At 49.0% G+C, this 23616-nt stretch overlaps 2 protein-coding genes across 5 annotated transcripts in view; both read left to right on the top strand.

Annotated features, from left to right (window-relative positions):
- Myo5a (myosin VA) overlaps window positions 1–2805 on the top strand; it is a 105726-nt gene extending 102921 nt beyond the window's left edge. For all 4 annotated transcript variants that reach the window (XM_048332141.1, XM_048332143.1, XM_048332144.1 and 1 more), the window contains 2 exons: window positions 372–452; window positions 1004–2805. In XM_048332141.1, the coding sequence (XP_048188098.1) occupies window positions 372–452; window positions 1004–1156 (234 nt within the window). In that variant the 3' untranslated portion in view covers window positions 1157–2805. The remainder of the gene's footprint in view (window positions 1–371; window positions 453–1003) is intronic.
- A 5885-nt stretch (window positions 2806–8690) lies between these two features.
- Window positions 8691–23616, top strand: part of Myo5c (myosin VC) — a 54983-nt gene continuing 40057 nt past the window's right edge. The window contains exons 1-6 of the mRNA XM_048332146.1: window positions 8691–8778; window positions 17966–18076; window positions 19715–19880; window positions 20963–21107; window positions 22380–22536; window positions 22847–22990. Of these exons, the coding sequence (XP_048188103.1) occupies window positions 8752–8778; window positions 17966–18076; window positions 19715–19880; window positions 20963–21107; window positions 22380–22536; window positions 22847–22990 (750 nt within the window). The 5' untranslated portion in view covers window positions 8691–8751. The remainder of the gene's footprint in view (window positions 8779–17965; window positions 18077–19714; window positions 19881–20962; window positions 21108–22379; window positions 22537–22846; window positions 22991–23616) is intronic.

The following is a 23616-nucleotide window of genomic DNA, read 5'->3' on the forward strand; positions in this document are numbered from 1 at the left end:
TCTATAGTCACTCCACTCTTCAGCCGATACCAAGAGTCTATACAGAAACTCTTACCCTCATGGAGCTTAGACTCCATAAAATTATCTTCCATATTGTTTGATACGTAAATGATTCTTGAGATCCCTCCCCACACACACTTTTCTGTGCCAATCCTAGGGCTTGAACTCGGGGCCTGGATGTTATCCTTAAGCTTTTTTTTCAAGGCTAATGCTCTATTACTTAAGCCATAGCTGTACTTTTGGCTTTTTGGATGGTGACTAGAGGTAAGAGTCTATAGGCTTGAGCCATCAGCTCAGTGTGTTTTCTAATATGCAAAACAAAACAAAACAAAACAAAAAAAAACAACCTTGAATAATTTCCTGTCTTCCAGATTGTCAAAGTATTGAATTTGTACACTCCAGTTAATGAGTTTGAAGAAAGAGTCTCTGTATCATTCATTCGTACCATACAGGTAAGAATGTTTTCTCCTTTTCATTCATCAACCTTCTAAGTGGACCTTTCACGATGTTATTGAATGATAATATATTTTCTTTCATTATATTGTCTTTTTCCTTCAAGACAGGTGCTCTACCACTCTTGATCATTATTTTAGCTAATTTTTTTAGCTAATTGTTTATTGATCGAATTAATGAGGACATTTTAAAACAGAAAGGAACATGTTTCATGAGAAAAAATGGTAGAAAGGGGGCTGGGAATATGGCTTAGTGGTAGAGTGCTTGCCTCGTATACGTTGTTAAGCCCTGGGCTCGATTCCTCAGCACCACATACATATATAGAAAAAGCCGGAAGTGGCATTGTGACTCAAGCAGTAGAGTGCTAGCCTTGAGCAAAAAGAAGCCAGGGACCGTGCTCAGGCCCTGAGTCCAAGCCCCAGGACTGGCAAAAAACAAAACAAAACAAGAAATGGTAGAAAGAATGGTAGGAACTTGGGCAGCAAAAAAAAAAATCTTCAAAGATTCAACGCACTGATGCTTGTGTATCTTTTTGCTTCCATCTTCTCAGGTGCGTTTACGAGACAGGAAGGACTCTCCTCAACTGCTTATGGATGCCAAGCACATCTTTCCTGTCACCTTCCCTTTTAACCCATCTTCCCTCGCCCTAGAAACCATCCAGATCCCGGCCAGCCTTGGCCTGGGCTTCATCTCGCGGGTCTGAAAACATGTCCAGGCAGACAGTGACAAGACATTTCTTAATGTCTGGACTTGAACCATTTTTTTGTTTCCCCAGTGAGATACTGAAAACAAAATACATTTTTAAAGAGAAGTACTAATTATCTCTCAAACGAAGAGTTATTTAACTGGAAGTCTCCCTAGAATGCTTCTGTCACTTGAAAGAAAAGAGGCTTTTTCTGTGCTGTGTTCTCTTTAAGCATCCCTCATCCTCATTCAGTTGTATCTCCTGAGTTCCTGCATCTGAATGAAGGAAGGAAGACAGGGAGGAAGGAAAGGAGCAAAAGAAATAACATGTCGCCAGTTGCCAGCCTTTATTTTTCCACTGCATTTAAAAGTGGCATGACAAATGTAAATTCCATATATATGAACTATTACTAGGAAGGTACCACTCCCAACCTCCTCTGAGCTGAACAGAACTAAAAGAAAAGTTGCCATTGAGTACATATCATTAGCAGTTTAGGAAGCAATCATGTTTGAGCTGGTCGACTAGATCAAAGAAAGAAACTGGCAATATGTGGACTTGGTCGAGTAACTTCCACTATAACTGACAGATAGTGGAAGTATTGGTTTGCTATAGCATAGATGTCCGTCCACTTGTACTGTAGCTTACAGAGCATCTTAACCAGCTGCTAGTTATTAACATGTAGATGGTCTTTCTATGGAGCACTATAACAATAAGCTTCTTTTAATCGACTCTGTTTACAATTCAGTGGGATCGGTTTTGACTGGATTATATGCAAATATCTATACATTCACCTGCACTAGTAGCCGTCACTGGACATGTGTGACAAAATGCTTGACACTTAGGGGTAGGTTTAGACAAAGTGGCTGTTGTTGACGTCATTATTTATTCAACATGTGTTACATCATTCATTGTCCCTGCGTGGACATGGCATCAGGGTATGGTGTTCTGTAAAGTGACTTATTTTTTTTGTTCCCAGACTTGGATTCCCACAGTGTGTATCTTCAGCCTTGCCAGGTTTTCTTTCTGCTTCTTAATTTATTAAGAAATGAATCTCAGTCACTGTCTACAAAGGATTATCAGATTATTCATGATTCAGGTCTTAAAACTTTGATTATCCTATTAATAATGCAAAAGAAGGTATGTAAGAAATATTTAGTTAAAATTCAGGTTTTTGAGGCTTTACAGTTTCTAGAAATGTTCTCAGATGCCACTAGATACTTTAATTTAAAAAAAGCATCATGTTAGAAATACTTTAGGAAGAGTTATATAAGAAATATAATATTATGGAATTTTACAGAGGATTTGGATCAGTAAGACCCAGATTCTTTAAGTCTTCATTCTGAAATTCTACTTAAACCTATACTTTTTTTTCCTAGAAAACTTATACAAGAAATCTTCCAGGTTGTGCAAAACGTTAGCTTTCAATAGATACTGATTTTAATTGTAATCATAGATTTATATAATTTAACTCATAGATGGTCTACCAAAATGAGATATCTTCTTAAAATATGTGCAATATTATTTATGGAAGTCAAACAGGTTCAAATCAGTGATAAATATTGTTATTAAAAGAGGAATACTGTCTGTTAACTTATTTGAGCCTCACTTTCCTTGTTTACAAAATAAGAGAGTTGAACAACTAATTCTTTTTTTTTTTTCCTTTTTTTTTTAAAAAAAATGCTGGTACTAAGGCTTGAATCCAGGGCCTGAGTGCTGTCCCTTAGTTTTTTGCTCAAGGCTCTACCACTTGAGCCACACCTCTACTTTCAGTGTGTGTGTGTGTGTGTGTGTGTGTGTGTGTGTGTGTTTCAGTGTGTGTGTGTGTGTGTGTGGTTAGAGATTTTCTTGCCCAGGCTGGCTTCAGACTACAATCCTCAGATCTCAGCCTCCCAAGTAGCTAGGAATACAGGCATGAGCAACAAGTGTCCAGCTTGAACCACTTGATTCTTAAGGTCTGTCCTGTGTCTAAAATTTTCTCCTTTCAATTCTTGACTCCTAGAGAAAACAATCTTCTCCATTCTATACTTTGTTGGAAAAACTAGTATGGAAAGCATATCAGTTCATTTTATTACCTAATAGAATATAAAAATCACAAATTTATGTAGATACCACCTTTCATCAATATATGTGATTTATGCACATGCTTACAGAAAGTCTTACTGTACCTGAATTATTTGAAAATGAATTCATTTAAATAATTTCTCTTATATCATGTCCTGAGGTATTGTCTCGGTGGACTCTTTTGTTTTTGTCTTTCTCCAGTGCTGGGGATCAAACCCAGGACCTCATATGTACTAGGCATATGCTCTACCTGCCCTCTATCCCTAGCCATATATTCCGTGTAGTACATTTCATTATTTGCAGGATCAATCCAAAACACTAATGCCATCAGATTCTCTCAGTTTTCCCTGGTGATCAGCGTGGCTTCCAAGAGTAGTTAATGCTTAAAACCATTTTGTTAGTACTGAATATCCCAGAGTCTAACCACATCCACAGGAGGTGAGTTGGGTATTGCTAAGAAAATAAACCCAGGGTGTAGGCTGACCACCACAGGCCTGTGTAGCATGCTCCACCCTGGAAATTGTCCAGCCTTTAGGGTCACACTACAGCATCCACTGTCACCACAGTTCCTGTACTTACTCTGGACACATACATGTCCAAAATTTTCTGTGTTCTGGAACCTTCTCACTTTCCTTCTATCTTTCTGCTCTTTGGTGCTGGAGCCATGTTCAGTACCCCAGCCAGAGCTCCCACCCCCACCCCATACAGTTTCTCCTGTTCCAGTGATGGCGCCCCACAGTTCCTGCTACTCCAGGGTTCCTGCTCTCCAAGGCCTCCCCAGAGCCCTAGAAGGGTTCTGGAGGAACCTGGATGAACATCTCTGGTTTGCCCTTCCAAGAATAATACCTTTCTACCAGGGAGCCTCAGACCTCCTAAGTGAATCTGGGAGCTTTTCTGTTGAAGTTACGCCAGTGTTCGGCCAAGTGGGTATCCTTGGCTAGTTTGAGGACTTGTCTTCTTTCCCTCTCTCTGTTGCCCTTGCTTGCCTTCTCTGTCCCTCAACCTAATCTTGTGCCCATCTCCTGTTGGCTTGCCTGTAGTGTGTGCACTGAAGGTCATGGAGGCTAGATGGCCTCCATTTCCAATTGCCCCATTGGCTACCTAAGGACTTTCCTTCCAGCTAATCTTTGCAAAGTCTCTGCTGCTCTCACTTCTCAGTATATTCATCAACTTTATCACAAATTGGATTTTTCATAATTTCTCTATGACATACACTTGGAATTCAAAAGAAGAGATATTGGAAGCAGTTGTTCTTTCTCTCTCTTCCTCTCTTGTTCCATAGCTTGAACTTGAACTCAGGGCCTCTTGCTCTGACTTGTCTTGCTTGCTCATAGCTGGTGCTCTACCACTTGAGCCACACCTCCAGTCAGGCATTTTTGCTAGTTAATATGAGATAGAATCTCTCAGACTTTTCTGCTTCAGCTGGCTTCAAACCATGATCTTCATATCTCAGCCTCCTGAATAGCTAGGATTATAGGCTTGAGCCACCAGTGCTACCTTCAGCAGTTCTTTCATAGCCCCCTTCCAATAGTCCCCGCTGCTGGCCTTCACCAATGCAAAGGCCAAAGGAATTTTCCTTCCCTCTGTTCTTCGGCCAAGCCTTCAACCTGCCCCAGAGCAGATCTTCCCCTCAGAGGGAATGAAAACTCTGGAATCAAAGCTACAAAATGGCTTGTGGAAGTTTTGAAAATCCCCCGTGTACCTGACCCAACTTTGTGGTACAGAAGTACAGAAATAAATTCCCAAAGCCATCTGTCTGATGGGAGATGGGGGGCTCTCCTTTTGTTTTGATGGTTTTCTTCGCTATTCTGCCATTTCAATGGATAATTGAGATTGGCTTTTTATAGGAGAGTAATTATGTGTAGTGTAGATCAAGTCTTTAGGAACATAATCCTGGAGTCTGTGAAAATACTTTTGAGTTTTAGTGTCATGAGTGGGGTGAGAGAAATTGCTTTCCTGATAATCCTAGGAAAAGGGGACCAGCTGCCATCCTGAGAAGTGGTCTTAGGATGTGCTCTCTTCCTCTCTCTCTCTCTCTCTCTCTCTGTCTCTCTCTCTCTCTCTCTCTCTCTCTCTCTCTCTCTCACACACACACACACACACACATACACACACACACACACATCACCAATTTCACAGTGTCCCTCGGGAGTCATAATCAAGGATCCCCTGGGCAATGCTGTCTACTTGGGATAGATCAGAAAGCCAGATTCAGTTGCCAATGTTACACCGTCCTGTTCTCAGAACCACAGAGCCAGTTCCTGTGCCTGGATGTGCTTCGTGCTGGCGTCCTTCCTGTGTTACCTCATGTCATCCTCACAGCTGCATGGGGACAGTGACAGGGATTTGCCCTCCAGCAGTTCTGTCTAGACTGGAGCAGTAGCAGTAAACGTCAGTAGGGGACTGACTTTTAACAAGTCATGAGGTTCTGTTGTCTCTCTGGTGGCCATGGGTGCCCTGGGCCACTGAGAGTTGGCATATGGCACATAGGACTAAAGCGACTAGTTCCAAGTCGCCCAGTGCCAGGGCGCTTTTCTTTACTGTTTGTTACCTGCTGTAACTAGGTTTGACTTTGATGGTGAATCAGACAGCCTGGGAGGGTCCAGAACTCTGGGTTGAGGCATTGGCTTGTGTGTTTTGTGAACCAAGGACGGGAAGCAGGGACAACCTCTGGGGTGAAGAGGCAGGTTACTCTCCACACACCCTTCAAGGTCCCTGTTAGAGCTGCAAAGCCTGTGGTCACCAGAATCCCCAGTGTGAGTCCTCCACGCCGAGCCCAGGACAGCAGGCTGTCTGAGGGCTGTTCACCAGGCAGGCCATATACAAGACAGCGAATGCCTGGAGCTAGGAGCTGCGGTGTGTGCATGTTCATTAGAGAGGCTCTGGTGTCAGAGTTGCCCATGTTCATGGAAGTGCATTGTTATTGTTCTCAGGCTGTGCTGTGAGGGCCGCCTTAACCCTTTTGCTCCCTTCCCTCCTAGAGCTGCCTTAAGGTCACCAGACTTGTCCTTTCTAAGGGATCTCTTGCCCTGTTTTCTCAAGGTTTTGTGAGGATTTAGATTGGGTGTGGCTTCCAACTACGAATTCCTTTCTCCGTTTCCTACATCACCTTCCTCTCCGCCCCCCTCCCCCCACCACTGTTACTTTCTCCTTCCTTTGCTTTCTGTCATTTCCAGACAGATTTGAATTCTGGACAGCAACAGTCTCTTAGAGGCCACTGGCTCTGTTGGCCTGGAGAAAGTTCTGGGTTAGTATGTCTAGGTCACAAGGACCTGAGTGTCTAGAAGTGTGGAAATGAGTGTTGGTAATTTCTTGAATGTCTTGTTTTTCACTAATCTCTTCTTAATAAAAGTAAAAGGTACAACTCTAAAACTTTCCCTGGACATTCTTTAAAAGCCATTTAAAAATGTGCTCCAATATAAAAGGTTGATAGAAGAAAGTAACTGTCTAAATTCTAACCAATGGAACTACCCTAAATTTAACAAATCAACTTGGAATTACACTAGATTTCTCAATAGGTCATGAACTAAAAAGTACTACTTAAATATTTTCAAAATGCATTTTCTACATTTTCATTTTGTAATTTGACCTAGTTAAACATATTCATTAGTTAACTTCATGGGCATTATTAGACCCAGAAATGCTTGAAAATCACTAACATTTCTTAGTATTATAACATTGTTTGAAATAATGTTTTGTTTTTTAAGTTGAAACATAGAGAAAATGTGTTTTTTTAAGTTGAAAAATGCATATCGTTTTATGCTGGTAGGTCGGTACATTTTCATGCATTTTGTGGGGTCAATGGTTCCAATTATTTTATTTTATTGTTACTATGTGTTATAAAAATTGTAGCCTACATTTTAGCCTCTCTTAAATCACTGGTGTCAGTTTTTTTCCATCAGTTGGTGGCTTCCCCCCCTTTAAATGTAGATATGTGTTGTGATTTGTGATACCTACTTATGTATTTTTGTGGGATTCTGGAATTTGACTTTTTTTGTATCTTTGAGGAAATTGAAATTGTTTTAATGTTATTACACATAAATGAGCTCATGATATTTAACATATTGTATTTTGATTATTAACTATTTATTAACTTGCTATGAAATAGATATCCCTTTTAACTAGATTGAAAGTGGACATTGCAGTTTTTTTTCCCCAAAAATCTTTTTCCTTGTTGGATCTGGAGAAAGAATTCTTTGACCTACCCAGAAAAACATGCTGTATATTTAAATCTCTGAAAAATTCTGAGGTGAAATATTCATCCATTAGAAAGGAAGCAGAAATACCAATATGTGAGAGGCATTACCAACAAACTCTAGTTTTAAACCACCCATTGAAGCATATCTCCTGTGACATTTTTTTAGAATGTAAGTAATTCACCTCATATCAACAAAAGCCTTGAAACATGGGGTTTCCCTAGATATCACTTAATGAAAACCAAAATATCAGAATGACATTTTCTGCGCTAAATTTATAGTTGCCTAATGTTATGCTTAGTATGTCTGTCATTAGTGCTGTATTCTCTTAGCTATTATTGAGCATTGTTCAAATAAAGATATGACTATGAAGGAGTTTGTCAGTGTCTTACAAATAAACCACATTTTAAAACAATTTTTCTGAAGACTGACGAATCAAAATATAACCTTTTCACAACATTATCCTAAAAAGTCTCAGCAATTTAAAAGTCGGCAAGTTCCCCTTCTATATTGGAAAGCACAGTGGGATACATGACTTAGGAAGAGGGTGGGTGGGTGGTAATCAAAGGACCCCTGACTGGCCGGAAGAACCTACGGGTTGATTCAACTTGCAAAAGTTGAATAATCTTGGGTGCCCCAAGATTATGTTTGGCACAGATGAGGCAAACAAGCATTAGGGGGACCCCACCAGTGGCTCACACCTGTAATCCCAGCTACTCGGGGAGGCTGAGATCTGAGGATTGCGGTTTAAAGCCAGCCCCTGGCAGAAAAGCGTGTGAGACCAATCACAAAAGGCTGGAAGTGAAGGTGGAGTTGAAGAAGTAGAGCACCGGCCTTGAGCACAAAAGCTAAAGGGGGCAGCCCCAGGCCTTGAGTTCAAGCCCAAGGACTGACACAGGAAAAATTGAAAATGAATGAATAAAAATGGACAGTGGCTGGACAAAACAGTTGTTTGTCGCGGGTGGGTTTTCAATGTAAATGGTTATAGCAGAGCTCTTTGCCGGGAACCGCGATCTGCCCCCTGTTCCCCCACCCCACCCCCAGGTATACACACATTCCAGAACACCTGTGGCTGGCCTGGGAGCGCCCCGCGCGGGCGGCCGCCCTCCCGCGGCGGGCGTGGCTCCCGCCAGGTGGACCTGCTTTAGCGCGCGGCCTCAGCCAATGGCAGCGCGGCTTGTGGGGCGCCTGAGCCAATCAGGTGTCTCCGCCCCGCCCCTCGCCGCGAGCGCTGGGAAAAGTGCGCGTCCGCTCCACTAAAAGTTCTGGGCTGGGAGCTGAGAGGCGGCGGGGCGGGCGGCGACCCCGCGACGACCGGACCCAGTCTGCGGTCCCCGGGCTGCGGGTCCCTGACCCATGGCGGTGGCCGAGCTGTACACGCAGGTAAGGGGGTCCACCCGGCCTGAGGCGGGCGCGCGGGTGAGGGGACTTGGTCCCGGAGACGCTGACGGGACTGGCGCCCGGGCCGCACCCGGCCACCTGGCGCGGGGACTGGGGACGACGCCGGGTGCGGCGGGCAAGGCACCCAGAGCCCGGTCACCCCGGGCAAGAAGGCCGGGGCGTCGCTGCCTCCTGGGGGCTCCTCCGTGGTGGCGTTCCTGCATGCAAGCATATGGCCCCATCTCCTGGGCCAACACACCTGGGCCTTCCCTTTGCCACCAGACCAGACCCTCCCCGCCCCCCCCCCACCAGACCCACCACACCACAACCAAACCCACCACACCCTCCACCACTACCACACCCACCACACCACACCACACCCACACCCACCACACCCACCACACCACCACCAAACCCACCGCATCCACCACACCATAGGCCACCCACCACCACACCAGACCCACCACACCCTCCACACCAAAGGATACCCACCACCATCAGACCCACCACATACCCCACACCACACCCTCCACCACCACCACACCCACCACATCCACCACACCATCACCAAACCCACTGCATCCACCCACCACCACACCAGACCCACCACACCCTCCACACCAAAGGATACCCACCACCATCAAACCCACCACATACCCCACACCACACCCTCCACCACCACCACACCCACACATCCACCACACCACACCACACCCACCACACCACCACCAAACCCACCACATCCACCCACCACAGGCCACCCACCACCACACCAGACCCACCACACCCTCCACACCAAAGGATACCCACCACCATCAGACCCACCACATACCCCACACCACACAACACCCTCCACCACCACCACACCACACAACACCCTCCACCACCACCACACCCGCCACCACCACCACACCACACAACACCCTCCACCACCACCACACCCACCACCACCACCACACCATACAACACCCTCCACCACCACCACACCCACCACATCCACCACACCACACCACACCCACCACCACACCACACCCACCACACCACCACCAAACCCACCGCATCCACCACACCATAGGCCACCCACCACCACACCAGACCCACCACACCCTCCACACCAAAGGATACCCACCACCATCAGACCCACCACATATACCACATCACAGGCCACCCACCACCACAACCACACCACACAACACCCTCCACCACCACCACACCAGACACAACACACCACACCCACCACCACCACACCACATGACACCCACCACCACACCAGACCCACCACACCAGACCCACCACCACACCACACGCACTGCTACCACAACCAGACCCACCACACCCTCCACACCAAAGGATACCCACCACCATCAAACCCACCACATACCCCACACCACACCCTCCACCACCACCACACCACACGACACCCACCACCACACCACACGACACCCACCACCACACCAGACCCACCACACCACACGCACTGCTACCACAACCAGACCCTCCACACTTGCCACCAAAACATCACACCAGACCTACCACACCCACTGCCACCACAACAGACCACGCCACCTGCCTCCACCACACCCTCTGTCACCACCGCAGATCCTCCACACCTGCTGCAGCTACCACAGCCAGACTCTCCACACCACACCAGCCCAGACCTGCCAACCACTACCACAGTTCTTACCACCTCACCTGCCACAAGACCAGCCATCACAACCAGACTTCCCACACCTGCCACCACCAGACCCGCCATCACCATACCTCCTCCCACCATCAACCTGCCCCACCCCCACCAGACCCCCCACCATCACAACCAGACTTCCCACACCCACCTCCACCACACCTACCATCACCACAGCCAGACCCGCTGCTGACACTACCACCACCACACCCCAACACCCATAGGCTCTATAATCTACCTGAACCTCATGCACCCCTAAAAACTAGGCACAGAGCTTTATGGCCCTGATATTGATCATTGCTTTCTAGAATGTTGGGTCCTAGAGACTGTCTGGCGCAGTTAAGTTCCTGGGGGCAGAGGGAGCTGTTCCAGGGCCTCACAACCCTCCCTGGAGCCTGAGGGCCCCCCCAGGAGCCAAGAGGGGTACTGGCATTGTGTGGTGTCTTTGATGGGAGGGTGGGGGGCACACCTCAGTGTTCCTCTAAAGGCTAGAGTTCCAGCCCTTACCTAGGATGGGGTGCACTCTCCTCCGGGCTCCCTCTAAGATGAGCTTGGAGATTGCTGGGTTAATGTGTGTGCAAGTGTTGGCGCTTTTTTTTTTTTTTTTTTTTTTTTTTGCCAGTCCTGGGCTTTGGACTCAGGGCCTGAGCACTGTCCCTGGCTTGTTTTTGCTCAAGGCTAGCATTCTGCCACTTGAGCCACAGCGCCACTTCTGGCCATTTTCTGTATATGTGGTGCTGGGGAATTGAACCTAGGACCTCCTGTATATGAGGCGAGCACTCTTGCCACTAGGCCATATCCCCAGCCCATGTTGGCGCTTTTGGAAAAATAATTGGAGGGCGATATTCATAAAGCCAAATGTCAAAAACTTGGGGAAGACTAGAATCCATTCATTTTTACCTCACACATACCTTCTCTCTTAATAATAATTATAATGATTAATTATAATGCATATATTATTATTGTACTGGGGTTTAAACTCACTCTTGGTAAGCATATGCTCTATCACTAGCCTCTCCAGCCCAATGTTATAATTTTTCAAAGTCCTTTTGGCTAAAGATCCATAGTAAAAGATCATTGTAAAACTCTTTCCAATGGCTTGAGCAAATTTTTCTTCTACTTTGCTTGACTAATAATATTATAAATGCAATCAAACAGAACAGGAATTTCTCTCTAAAGCACTAAAAAATCTCAACTCGAATCCTAACATTGTCCTGTCGACTGTTTGAATTGTTCTTTGTTTGTTTGTGCCAGTAGTAGGGCATGAACTCAAGGCTCCTACTTTCATTTGGCTTTTTTGCTCAAGGCTTGTGCTTTACCACTTGAGCCACAGGCTCCATTTCTGGCTATTTGGTGGGTAAATGGAGGCAAAAGTTCTCTTTGATTTGTCTGCCTGCGCCGGCTTCAAACCAAGATCCTCAGATCTCAGTCTCCTAAGTACCTAGGATTACAGGTGTGAGACACTAGCATAGCAGATTGCCTTGCTTTTGTTCTAGAATATTTTTTGCGTGAGAATGTGAGCTATCAGATGTTCAACCATGCTTCTCAAATCTTCACATTACTACGGGTAGAAGTAAAGTCTTGAACAAAACTATCCTTAATGCTGGGTATGGTAGCACACACCTTAGTCCCAGCTACTTGGGTGGTGAAGATAAGAGGATCTTAGTCCAAAGCCTGCCTGGGCAAAAGGTAACCAGATTCCATCGGCAGATGGAGGAAGAAAAAGAGAAATGGGGCTGGGCACCAATGGCTCATGCCTGTAATTGTACTCAGGAGGCTGAGATCTGAGGATTGTGGTTCAAAGCCAACCTAGGCAGGAAAGTCAGTGAGACTTATCGTCAATTAAGCACCCAAAAAGTCAAAAGTGGGGCTGTGGCTCAAGTGGTAGAGTACTAGCCTTGAGCAACAGAGCTTAGGGACAGGGCCCAGGCCTTGAGTTTAAGCCCTAAGATCAGCATACTCCCACCCCACCCCCCAAAAAAATTACCAGAGGTGTAGCTCAAGTGGTAGAGCTCTTGTCTGACACAAGGCCCTGAGTTCAATCCCTATTACCATCCAAAATAAAACAAATTATTCCTTGAAGTTACTATTTGTGGACAGATAAAAACATTAATGATTAACCTGTTTTTAAAGAACTTTTTTTCCCCCCTGAAGCAAAATGCACAGGTGTGAGCTCTTCTATCTTCAAGGGCCTCAAACCTCAAATATTTACCAAATACTTACTGGGTCCCTAGCCCAACATAGGAAAGCTGAGGTGGTAGAGTTACATAGAGACACTCTCAGATGGAAGAGAGTGTGAGAACCCCGGAGACTGAAGGCAGCAGGATGGCTGACCTCTCACTATCTAGCTGACTGTCACGGCCTGCCAGCGCATGCGCGCATCCTCAGTCAGTGTATGTGCCTGGCAGGGGTTTTTTGGGGGGAGGGGGAATAAAGGGGGTGTAATGCCGATTTGGGGCTTAAACTCAACACCTGAGCCCTGTCCCTGAGATTGTTGCTCAAGGCTAGTACTCTACCACTTGAGCCACAGCTCTACTTTCAACCTTTTGGGTGCTTAATTGAAGTCTCGGGGATTCAAAAACTCTAGCAGGTCTACCCTGGAGTTCCGTGATCAGCGCGAGGTGAGAAAAATCCCGTGTGGTTAGTGAGAAGCAAGAAAAGCCCCAGGTTGCAATGCTGAGTCTAACAGGCTGGGAAGGGCAGGAGCACAGTGGCCAGAGGTTGGCTCTGGGCTTGCGATTGGGACGTGGAAGGCCTTGAGAGGGAACAGCAGGATGGAGGGAGGTGTTTGAGGAAGTTGGGCATGGCTGCACCCTTGTGACCATGGGAGAGAACAGTCAGGTGACTGGAGAATTGCCAGGCCCTCCCAAAGGCCAGCATATGGAGGGTGGAGGCCGGGTGGGAGGGAGGGATGACATCAGATTCCTGGCAGAAATCTGGGTGTGCCGTGGTCAGCCTCAGGGACCTCAGAAGGAGGAAATTGTCCTGAGGAAAGTCTAGCTGGGGTGTTGACGAGTTGGGGTTCCTCTTGGGACAGGGAGCCCTCAGGGGATGTTGGTAGGAGTTGCTCTTCTCCAGATGACTGGAAGATGATCAGAACCCAGAGGGAAGGACTCTGGGTAGGCTGTGTGTGGCCAGGGTTCAAGAGACACACAGGGGCCCAAGATGAGCCATCTCCTAGGAGACTGGGGTGCTGGTATGGGGAGCCACAGAAGAGAGGCTGGGGGAGGAGGGGCGGGGACTCAGGAGCCATGGCCAGAGCCCCTTGCTGCTGCAGGGGAAGGTATAAAATTACCCAGGTCTTTACAAAAGCCCCTTGGCAGTGTGCCTTGGTGCTCCGAGCAGCCATTGTATGGCTTGAAATCCTGCAGAGAAAAAACAAAAACCGGTGTGGCCGTTGCCTCCTTGGAGCCTCTGGAGGATCTGGTCACCTTCCTGTCACTCTGCCATGCTTCATGTTGTTCCCCAAGTGCTCCCCACCTTTCCCATCCATCCTGAGCAGGGCCTGCGCGTCCATCCTGGCCCCCTGTTAACTCTGCTTGTGGACAGCAGGGAGTGAAGAAGCGCTAGACGTGAGGTGCGCGTGAGTGAACTAGCCTGCCTTTGGAATGAGCTATGGACCCGAAATCAGTGACACTGATGAGTTAGTGTGTGTGCACGCTCATGCACACGCGTGTGCATAAGTGTGTATGCCAGTACTGGAGCTTTGACGTCAGGGCCTGAGTTCTGTCCCTTAGCTTTGCTGTTCAAAGAATGGTGCTCTACCATTTGAGCCACAGCTCCCCTTCCAGACATTTTTTTTCCTTCCCAGGCTGCCTTTGAACTAGTCCTCATCTCTCAGCCTCCTGAGCGGCTAGGATGACAGATACGAACTACTGACACCCTGTGTGGACCCAGGTTTCTGACGTGAGGGCCGAGAACAGGCTTGGGTGACCACCCAAAATGGGAATTGGAACGTGGGAGGCCACCCTGGAGACGTGGCCTAGACTTCCATTATGAGACCTAGGCTCAGGCCTCAGAGTTGCAAATGTATGTGTGGAGAAGGTATGGATGGAACTCTCTAGAAACAGCTTGTCATGAAGGTTCTTAGGAGACATGCCATGGGGCAGTGGAAGAGGACAGGGGCCCCGAAGAAGGAGCCTGGGAGTCAAGTGAAGAAGAGAGGACAATAATGCCCGCCCCCCCCCCCCAATTTGGCCTGGTTGACCCCCAGGTAGACTCCTTTCCTGCCTAGAAAGAGGATTCTGTAAGGAAACGCCCTCCATAGTCATTTTCTGGGCTCATGCCCAAACGCCCCCTGAGATAGCACCTCACCTTTGCTGGGGGCTGGGAGACTCTAGAAAGTTCTAGGCTACAGTGGCCCTGTGCCTTGACCGGATTCCCAGTTGCTCATGGAGGACTGGCCGAGGCTGGGGAGGGGGTGGAGGATGGCGTCTCTTCTTGGTCCCCACCATGGAAGGTTCTGCCTCCCTGGAAGCTTCGGCCCTGAGGCGCCCTGAGAACTGCTCACATTGTTTGTCTAAATGCTGTGGGGTGGGCCCCGCCCGCCCTGTCTGCAGCCTGGGTAGAGGCAGACTCCACCGAAGGACGGAGGAGGCCTGGACGGGTGGGCCGTCCCCGGAGCTGAGTAATCGGGTGGTGTTGACTTACGAGGCTGGGGCCCAGCTGCAGGCCCTAAGTGCCTGGCAGTGTGTGGAGCTCACCATGACCCCAAGGTCCAGCCTCCATGAGCAAGGGCATGCCAGAAGTCACAGGCATGGTGCCAAGTGGTGTGCTGGTTGGTGAGCTCTTGCCCTCTCTGGCCCTGAGACATCAGTGAAACCCAAAGCATCAGTTGGCTCAGTGACTTGACCTGAGCTCTCAGAGCCTCCGGCCCGCACACCTCCGTCACCTAGAGAATGCCACCGTTTCATTTGAAGTGAGCTCTGTGCAGCTTGAAGCCTCACAGACAGCTTGGAGAAGGCATCTCCAAGGAGCTTTTCAGCTCCGAAATTTTATATTGGCTCCTTCTTGATAAATGGCCCCTTCCAGTTTAACAATTTGAGCTTTGTGAGTTTTTTAATAAAATTTGTACTGGTACAGAATTTGAACTCAGGGCCTTGAGCTTGCACTGCCTCTTCCTTTTTTTTTTGGGGGGGGGGGCCAGTCCTGGGCTTTGGACTCAGCCTGATCACTGTCCCTGGCTTCTTTTTGCTCAAGGCTAGCACTCTACCACTTGAGCCACAGCGCCACTTCTGGCCTTTTCTATATATGTGGGGCTGGGGAATCAAACCCAGGGCTTCATGTACACGAGGCAAGCACTCTACCACTAGGCCATATTCCTAGCCCCTTGCGCTGCCACTTCCTTGCTCCATACTTCCAACCTGGCTTTTTCCAAGTTCATCAGTGATGGAGCCTCACAGATTTTTTTCTGCCTGAGATGACTTTGAACCATAGTCCTTTGCTCTCAGCCTCCTGAGTAGCTAGGATTACAGGTGTGAGCTACCAGCACCCAGCCTCAGTAAACTTCTTTTTCCTTTTTGTGCTGGTCCAGGGGCTTGAACTCAGGGCCTAGGCACTCTCCCTGAGCTTTTGTGCTCAAGGCTAGCACTACCACTTGAGCTACATTCAGCCCCACTCTGGTTTTGTTGGTGCTTAATTGGAAAGAAGTCTCTGCCTGGGCTGGCTTTGAAATGCAACCCTCAGATCTCAGCCTCTTGAGTAGCTAGGATTACAGGCGTGAGCCACTGAAACCTGGCTAGTAAACCGTTTTAATGGTAGACATGAGCTAGGGAACATGCAGTCTATGGCAACCAGGATATGTGTGGGAGTGGCAGGTGTGGCTATGTCCCAGGGGTGTGTCTCTGTCTGAGAGGCCCTGTCCACTACGGTATCTGTACCAAGAATGTGTCATTGTAAGTAAGTCATCTCATCATCCTCCCTCTCCCCTTTCTCATCCTTCTCCTTTTCCCTTCCCCTATCCCTCCCCTTCCTCCTCTCCTCCTCCTCACCTTTCTCTCTTCCTCCTCACCTTTCGTTCCTTCTCTTCTTCTTCTCTCTCCCTCTTTCCCCACTTCCCTCCCACCTGCCCCCTCTCTCTGTTTCTGTCTCTCACTCTCTGTCAGAAATTACTGGTCAGGGCTGGGAATATGGCCTAGTGGTAAAGTGCTCACCTCGTACACACGAAGCCCTGGGTTGGATTCCTCAGCACCACATATATAGAAAAAGCCGGAAGTGGCGCTGTGGCTTAAGTGGTAGAGTGCTAGCCTTGAGCAAAAAGAAACCAAGCCCTGAGTTCAAGCGCCAGGACTGGCAAAAAACAAAACAAAACAAAAAAATTACTGGTCAGCCAGGTATAGTTGCTCGTATACCGGTCATCATAAGTACACAGAAGGCTGAGATGGGGAGGATCAAAGTTCTGGGCCAACCCAGGCAAAAAGTTCCTGAGCCACAACCCCTTCCCCCACAATCCCAATAGATAACACTTTCATCCCAGCCACACAAGCATAAATGGAACTGTAGCTCATGCTGACTTGGGTAGTGAGGGGGAACCTTAAATAAAAAATAACCAGAGTGCCAAGTGCCCATGGTTTACACCTGTAACCCTAGCTACTCAGGAGGCTGAGATCTGAGGACCATGGTTCAAAGCCAGCCTAGACAGGAAAAGCTGTGAGACTCTTATCTCCAGTTAACCACCCAAAAACTGGACGTGGAGTGCAGCTCAAGTGGCAGAGCGCTAGTCTAGGGCAAAACCAAAAAACAAACAACAAACAACCCAAGGACAGTGCCCAGGCCCTGAGTTCAAGCTCCAAGACTGGCATAAGAATAACCAGAGCAAAAAAGAACTGGAGGGCTGGGAATATGGCCTCGTGGTAGAGCGCTCGCCTCCTATACATGAAGCCCTGGGTTCAATTCCCCAGCACCACATATATAGAAAAAAGCCAGAAGTGGCGCTGTGGCTCAAGTGGCAGAGTGCTAGCCTTGAGCAAAGAGAAGCCAGGGACAGTGCTCAGGCCCTGAGTCCAAGGCCCAGGACTGGCAAAAAAAAAAAAGAACTGGAGGCATGGTTCAAGAGCCTAACAAACACAAGGTCCTGAGTTGATTCTCCAGTGCCATTAAAAACAACAACTTTGGGCTGGGGATATGGCCTAGTGGCAAGAGTGCTTGCCTCGTATCCATGAGGCCCTGGGTTCAATTCCCCAGCACCACATATACAGAAAATGGCCAGAAGTGGCGCTGTGGCTCAAGTGGTAGAGTGCTAGCCTAGAGCAAAAAGAAGCCAGGGACAGTGTTCAGGCCCTGAGTCCAAGCCCCAGGACTGGCAAAAAAACAAACAAACAAACAAAAACAACAACTTTGTTTAATAAAAAGCTACTTGCCCATGGCACATAGAGACAGTAAAGAATGACCTCGTGGGTGGAAAGCAGGCAGAAGCAGCCCTGATGTGGGAAACCTTCCTGTGTGGGGCCACCTGCCCACCCACGTGCTGCATGTTGAAATGCGGGGACAAAGCCTGTCTCCTCTTGTCAGTACAACAGGGTTTGGATTCCGGATCCTGACGAAGTCTGGAAGTCGGCCGAGCTAGCCAGGGACTACCGAGCTGGTGACAGAGTCCTGCGGCTCCTGCTGGAGGATGGCACGGTGAGGAGCCTGAAAATAAAAAAACTGGGGTGCGGAGTGGACAGGACATGAGGGGTGCCAGCTGGGATCCACCTCTAGCCCAAATGGTGTCGCCTGGCCTCTCCCTGGCTTGTCAGGTCTCCCCGCAGCTTCTACCGGGCTTCCTACAGCTTCTCTCCTCATGGGGGAGGGGGCAGGATCCGGGCTGGCAGCCTGCGGTTCTTTACCTCAACCCTCCCGGGCAGCTCCTCAGAGGACAAAGCCTGCTTTGTGCAGGGAAATGTCCCCTCTGCCTCCACCTCTCCCCAACCCCCCAGCGATGGGGCACCGACTTCCCCTCTCTCTTCCTCTCCTCTGCTTCTCCCCTGCACACACAGCATGGCTGAACTGGAAATGAGGCTCATTGATTAAAGACAAAAAGGGCAAGCCAGATGCCGAAGGCTCACGCCTGTCATCCTACCTCCTCAGGAGGCTGAGATCTGAGGGTCAAGTTCAAAGCCTGCCCAGGCAGGAAAATCCATGAGACTCATCTCCAATTAATCACCAAAAAGTTGGAATGGAGCTGTGGCTCAAGTGGTAGAGTACTAGCCATGAGCACAAAAGCTCAGGGACAGTGCCCAGGCCCTGAGATCAAGTCTCAAAACTGGCGCGCATGTGCACACACACACACACACACAAAGAGTAACAGATTCAGTGGGAGAGCTTCTTTCTGGATTTGATTCTCTAAACACAAGTGGAGTTTTCTGTCAGGGACAGGGCCCACGTGGACTGCCAGGGACCCCGACCTGCAGACCCTCCTTTGAGCTCCTCTTGCTTTGAAGACTGCCCCAAGTTCCTCACCTGCGGTAAATGTGGAGTTCCTCCACCATCCAAGCCCTCAGGACACTGGCCCGGGGCATGGAGCTCAGGAAAGCTCCTGGACATCACAGCCAGGCTGGTATCAGCCCCAGAACTTGGGCAGCAAGCCCCGTCTTTCTGACCCCATCTCATCTCTCCCTAACTGGTCTAGCCAGTACTGAGTACTTGGCATGGGTCTATATGGTGGCATTGCCACTGGGCAGCTGGTTTAGAACCAGGTCACAAAGAAGCCAGCCATATTGGCTAACTAGCAGGAAGTTGAACAGGCTCCTTCAGCTACTTTTTGATACCATGATGTCAGCTGAGCAGAGACTCAGCAGCCTGGGAGCTGCCGGTCCTGTGGCTTGAACTCAGGGCCCAGTCACCGTCCCTGAGCTTCTTTTACTCAAGGCTAGCGCTCTGCCACTTGAGCCACAGCGCCACTTCCAGCTTTTTCTGAGTTATTGGAGATAAGAGTCTCACAAACTTTCCTACCCAGGCTGGCTTCGAACTGTGGTCCTCAGATCTCAGCCTCCTAAATAGGATTACAGGTGTGAGCCACAGGCATCCAGCCCTGTGTGTGTGTGTGTGTGTGTGTGTGTGTGTGTGTGTGTGTGTGTGTGCGCGCGCGCGGGTCATCAGGCCCCCACTTTTCTTTCCTCCAAGAGTGACCTGTGGAGATGGTTTTCTTTGTTTTTGGTTTTGTTTTTGCCGCTCTCTGCCTTTCTGTGTTAGTGCCCGACGGCTCAGTGGGAGGTGAGGCGGAGGAAGGATGGTGGTTTAGTTCAAACCCCCACCCCAAACAAAAAACTTGGTCCACAGGAGCTGGATTACCCCGTGGACCCAGGCTCGCTGCCTCCACTTCGGAACCCGGACATCCTCGTGGGCGAGAACGACCTCACGGCCCTCAGCTACCTCCACGAGCCCGCGGTGCTCCACAACCTTCGCGTCCGCTTTGCAGAGTCCAAGCTCATCTACACCTACAGCGGTAAGGAGCATGCGGGGGGTGGGGGGGGCGTGGGAAGGACGCCCGGGCCTGTACCTGATCGTGCCTTGCCTAGGGGCTATGCCAAGCACGGAGACTTTCTACCAAAACACGTGTCTCTGTGGAAAACTTCCCGTGAGAACCAAGAATGGAGGACCTAGGGAAACAGAGGTGATGAGGGTCCCCCCAGACGCAGTGCGTTTTGTGCTTATTGGGTCATTGATGTGCTGATGGCTCCTATGTGGCAAATTGCAAATCTCATCTGTTACCTGGCCATCAAAGAGTTGTAGGCAGGAAATTGAGATTCAAAAGTTAAGTGACTTGCTGGGCACCAGTGGCTCACACCTGTAATCCTAGCTACTCGGGGATGAGGGGATTGTGGTTCGCAGCCAGCCCTGGCAGGAAAGTTAATGAGACTCTCTTATCAAGATCCAATAAACTACCCCCAAAAAAGCCAGAAGTGGCGCTTTGGCTCAAGTGGTAGAACACTAACCTTGAGCAAAAGAAGCTCAGAGACAGCACCCAGGACCTGAGTTCAAGGCCCAGGACTGGCACGCACACGCACGCACACACACACACACACACACACACACACACACACAGAGAAAGTTAATTAACTAAAGTTGAGCAGAAGATTTAGTAAGTGATAGAGCTAGGAGGATTTTTTTTCTCTAAAGAATCTGGAGAGAGATGAGCATCTTGCTCTGGCTTTTGTTACTGTAACAAAATGCCAGAGGCCAGGTAATTTGCTAAGCACAGGAGTTTATGCCAGAGACCGGGTAGTTTGTTAGGCACAGGAGTTTATTTGGCTGATAGATCCGAAGGCTGGGAAGTCCAAGAGCTTGACGCCGGCTTCTCTCAAGGGCTTCTCGCTACATCAAGTGAGACAGAGCAAGCAGGTAGCCCAGGCCTCTCTTCTTCTGACAAAGCCACTAATGCCTCACGAAGTCCCCACCTCCATGGCCATTAACATATATGATCTTGGGGATTAAATCTGTAATGGGTGAACTTTTGAGGGATACATTCAGGCCGTAGCAATTTATGACTATTAAAAATCTTGTGTCTGCTCTCCCCTCTTTCTTCAGGAATCATTTTGGTGGCCATGAACCCTTACAAACAGCTGCCCATCTATGGAGACGCCATCATCCATGCTTACAGTGGGCAGAACATGGGTGACATGGACCCACACATATTCGCGGTGGCAGAAGAGGCCTACAAGCAGATGGCCAGGTAGCACCCTGCTAGGTGGACTTCCCTCCCAGCTCGCCCAACACCCCTGCAGATGTTTGATGCCCCGCCCCACAAAGGACTATATCTACACTGGACTCATTAAAAGTAACTGCGAAGGACCAGGCACGGTGATTCATGCCTATAATCCCGGCGACTTGTGAGACAAAGAATAGGAGGATACAAGTTGGAGCCTGCCTGGGAAAAAAAATAACATGAGACATTATCTGCAAAGCAAACTAAAGGCAAAAGGACTGGGGACATGGGTGACCGTTTCTCTGAGAAGGGGGAGATTCTAAGTTCAATCCCCAATGTGGCAAACCAACCAACCAAACAAACAAAAATCCACCACCTTAACGCTGTTGATCCCTTTACAGTTTGCAAAAGGCTTTCCCTGGCCGTGGCCTCCTCCAGCCATTGTGCTGCCATCATTGCCTCCATTTCAGCGATGAGAAACTGAGGCACAGGACCTGGGCCGGCTAAGACAGTGTCACCCTGAGCACAGTGTGGTGACGCGACCATAGTGCTTCTTTCTTGCAGGGCTGTGGGATGGGCAACCTGGGTTAGGCTGCACATTGTCCAGATCATCAGAGATCTGGTGCCCAGCTGGGAATGTGGCTTAGCGGTAGAGAGCTTGCCTCGCATGCATGAAGCCCTGGGTTCGATTCCTCAGCACCACATAAACAGAAAAAGCTGGAAGTGACTCTGTGGCTCAAGTGGTAAAGTGCTAGCCTTGAGCAAAAAGAAGCCAGGGACAGTGCTCAGGCCCTGAGTTCAAGCCTGGCAAAAAAGAAAATCCGGTGCCATTAGCACCCCTGTCCCTAGGGTGAGACCCTATTCTTCAGGGCCAAGTGAGTGCCCGCCCATCCCTGCAATTTTGAGACCTTCTAGGGGTCATCAAGCCCGGGATTTGCCTAGGGCACCCTCAACGGAGCAGAAGACAGGAGAGTTCATGTGTAGACTGAACTCTGTAGACCAAAAGAAATCTGGTTTTCTCTTCTATTTTGTGTGCATTTTGAACTCAGGAGCTGGCATTTGCTGGACAGGCACGATGCCATATAAGCCTTTTTTCCATTTAGTTCTTTTTCTGGAGAGAGTCTTGTGCATTTTGCTCCAGGCTAGCCTCAGACCTTGGTCCTTCTACCTCTGTCTACTCATTAGCTGGGAAGACAAGCATGCAACACCACACCGGACTTTATTTTTCAGATGGGGAGGAGGTGTCTCCTTAACGTCTTCTTGCCCAGCCTGACCTGTTTCCTTATCTGTTTGCTTTAGAAACAATCGAAACCAATCCATCATCGTGAGCGGGGAGTCGGGCGCTGGGAAGACGGTGTCGGCCCGCTATGCCATGAGGTACTTCGCCACCGTCAGCAAGTCAAGCAGCAAGGCTCACGTGGAGGACAAGGTCCTGGCGTCCAATCCCATCACAGAGGTGGGCACGGCTGCAGACGGAGTGGGCGGCGGGCTGGAGGTCGTGATGAGCTCTGGATGGAGCGCAGAGCCTCAGACAGGCAAGCTCCCATGCTCTCTGCGCCACGTGATCTGCCACCTGAGCCACAGCTCCACTTCTGGCTTTTTGGTGATTAATCAGAGCTAAGGGTCTCACAGACTTGTCTGCCCAGGCTATCTTTGAATCGCAATCCTCAGAGCTCAGCCTCCTGAGTAGCTAGGAGTACAGCCACTGGCACCGGCCATAAAGATCTTCCAAGCTGGTTATTTCAGGAAAGCCCTGTGTTTCCTAGGCTGTGGGAAATGCCAAGACCACGCGCAATGACAACAGCAGTCGGTTTGGGAAGTATACAGAAGTCAGCTTCGACGAGAGCAATCAGATTATAGGGGCCAACATGAGAACCTACCTGCTGGAGAAATCCAGAGTCGTCTTCCAAGTAAGACCCGAGCGTTAGCCCAAGCCTCCTTCCAGAGTCCCCATTCACACCCAGCTGTGCCTGGGCCACCTCACTGCTCCGGGACCTGAAGAATGGAGTTTCCTGTGTCTCAGTCTGCGGTTTAGACCTATCTTTCCTTCCTTCCTTCCTTCCTTCCTTCCTTCCTTCCTTCCTTCCTTCCTCTCCTCCTTTCCTCCCTTCTTCCTTTCTTCCCTTCCTTCCCCCTCCCTCCTTCCCTTCCTTTTTTCCTCTTTCCTTTCTCTCTCTCTTTCTTCCTTCTTCTCTCTCTTTTTTCTGTTTATTAAGTAGCAAAAACTGAGGGCTGGAAGTGTAGGTCAGGGGCAGAGCACTTGACTGGTGGGTGCAAGATTCAGAGCCAGATATCCCAGCTTGCCACACAAAAAAACAACCCTATGGGCAGTTTCCTTGGAGTTGTAAGACAGGGGGAGAAGGTTTTTTTTTTTTTTTTTTTGGCCAGTCCTGGGCCTTGGACTCAGGGCCTGAGCACTGTCCCTGGCTTCTTCCCGCTCAAGGCTAGCACTCTGCCACTTGAGCCACAGCGCCGCTTCTGGCCGTTTTCTGTATATGTGGTGCTGGGGAATCGAACCTAGGGCCTCGTGTATCCG

This window comes from Perognathus longimembris, chromosome 23 (genome assembly GCF_023159225.1).
Source record: "Perognathus longimembris pacificus isolate PPM17 chromosome 23, ASM2315922v1, whole genome shotgun sequence".
Taxonomy (NCBI): domain Eukaryota; kingdom Metazoa; phylum Chordata; class Mammalia; order Rodentia; family Heteromyidae; genus Perognathus; species Perognathus longimembris.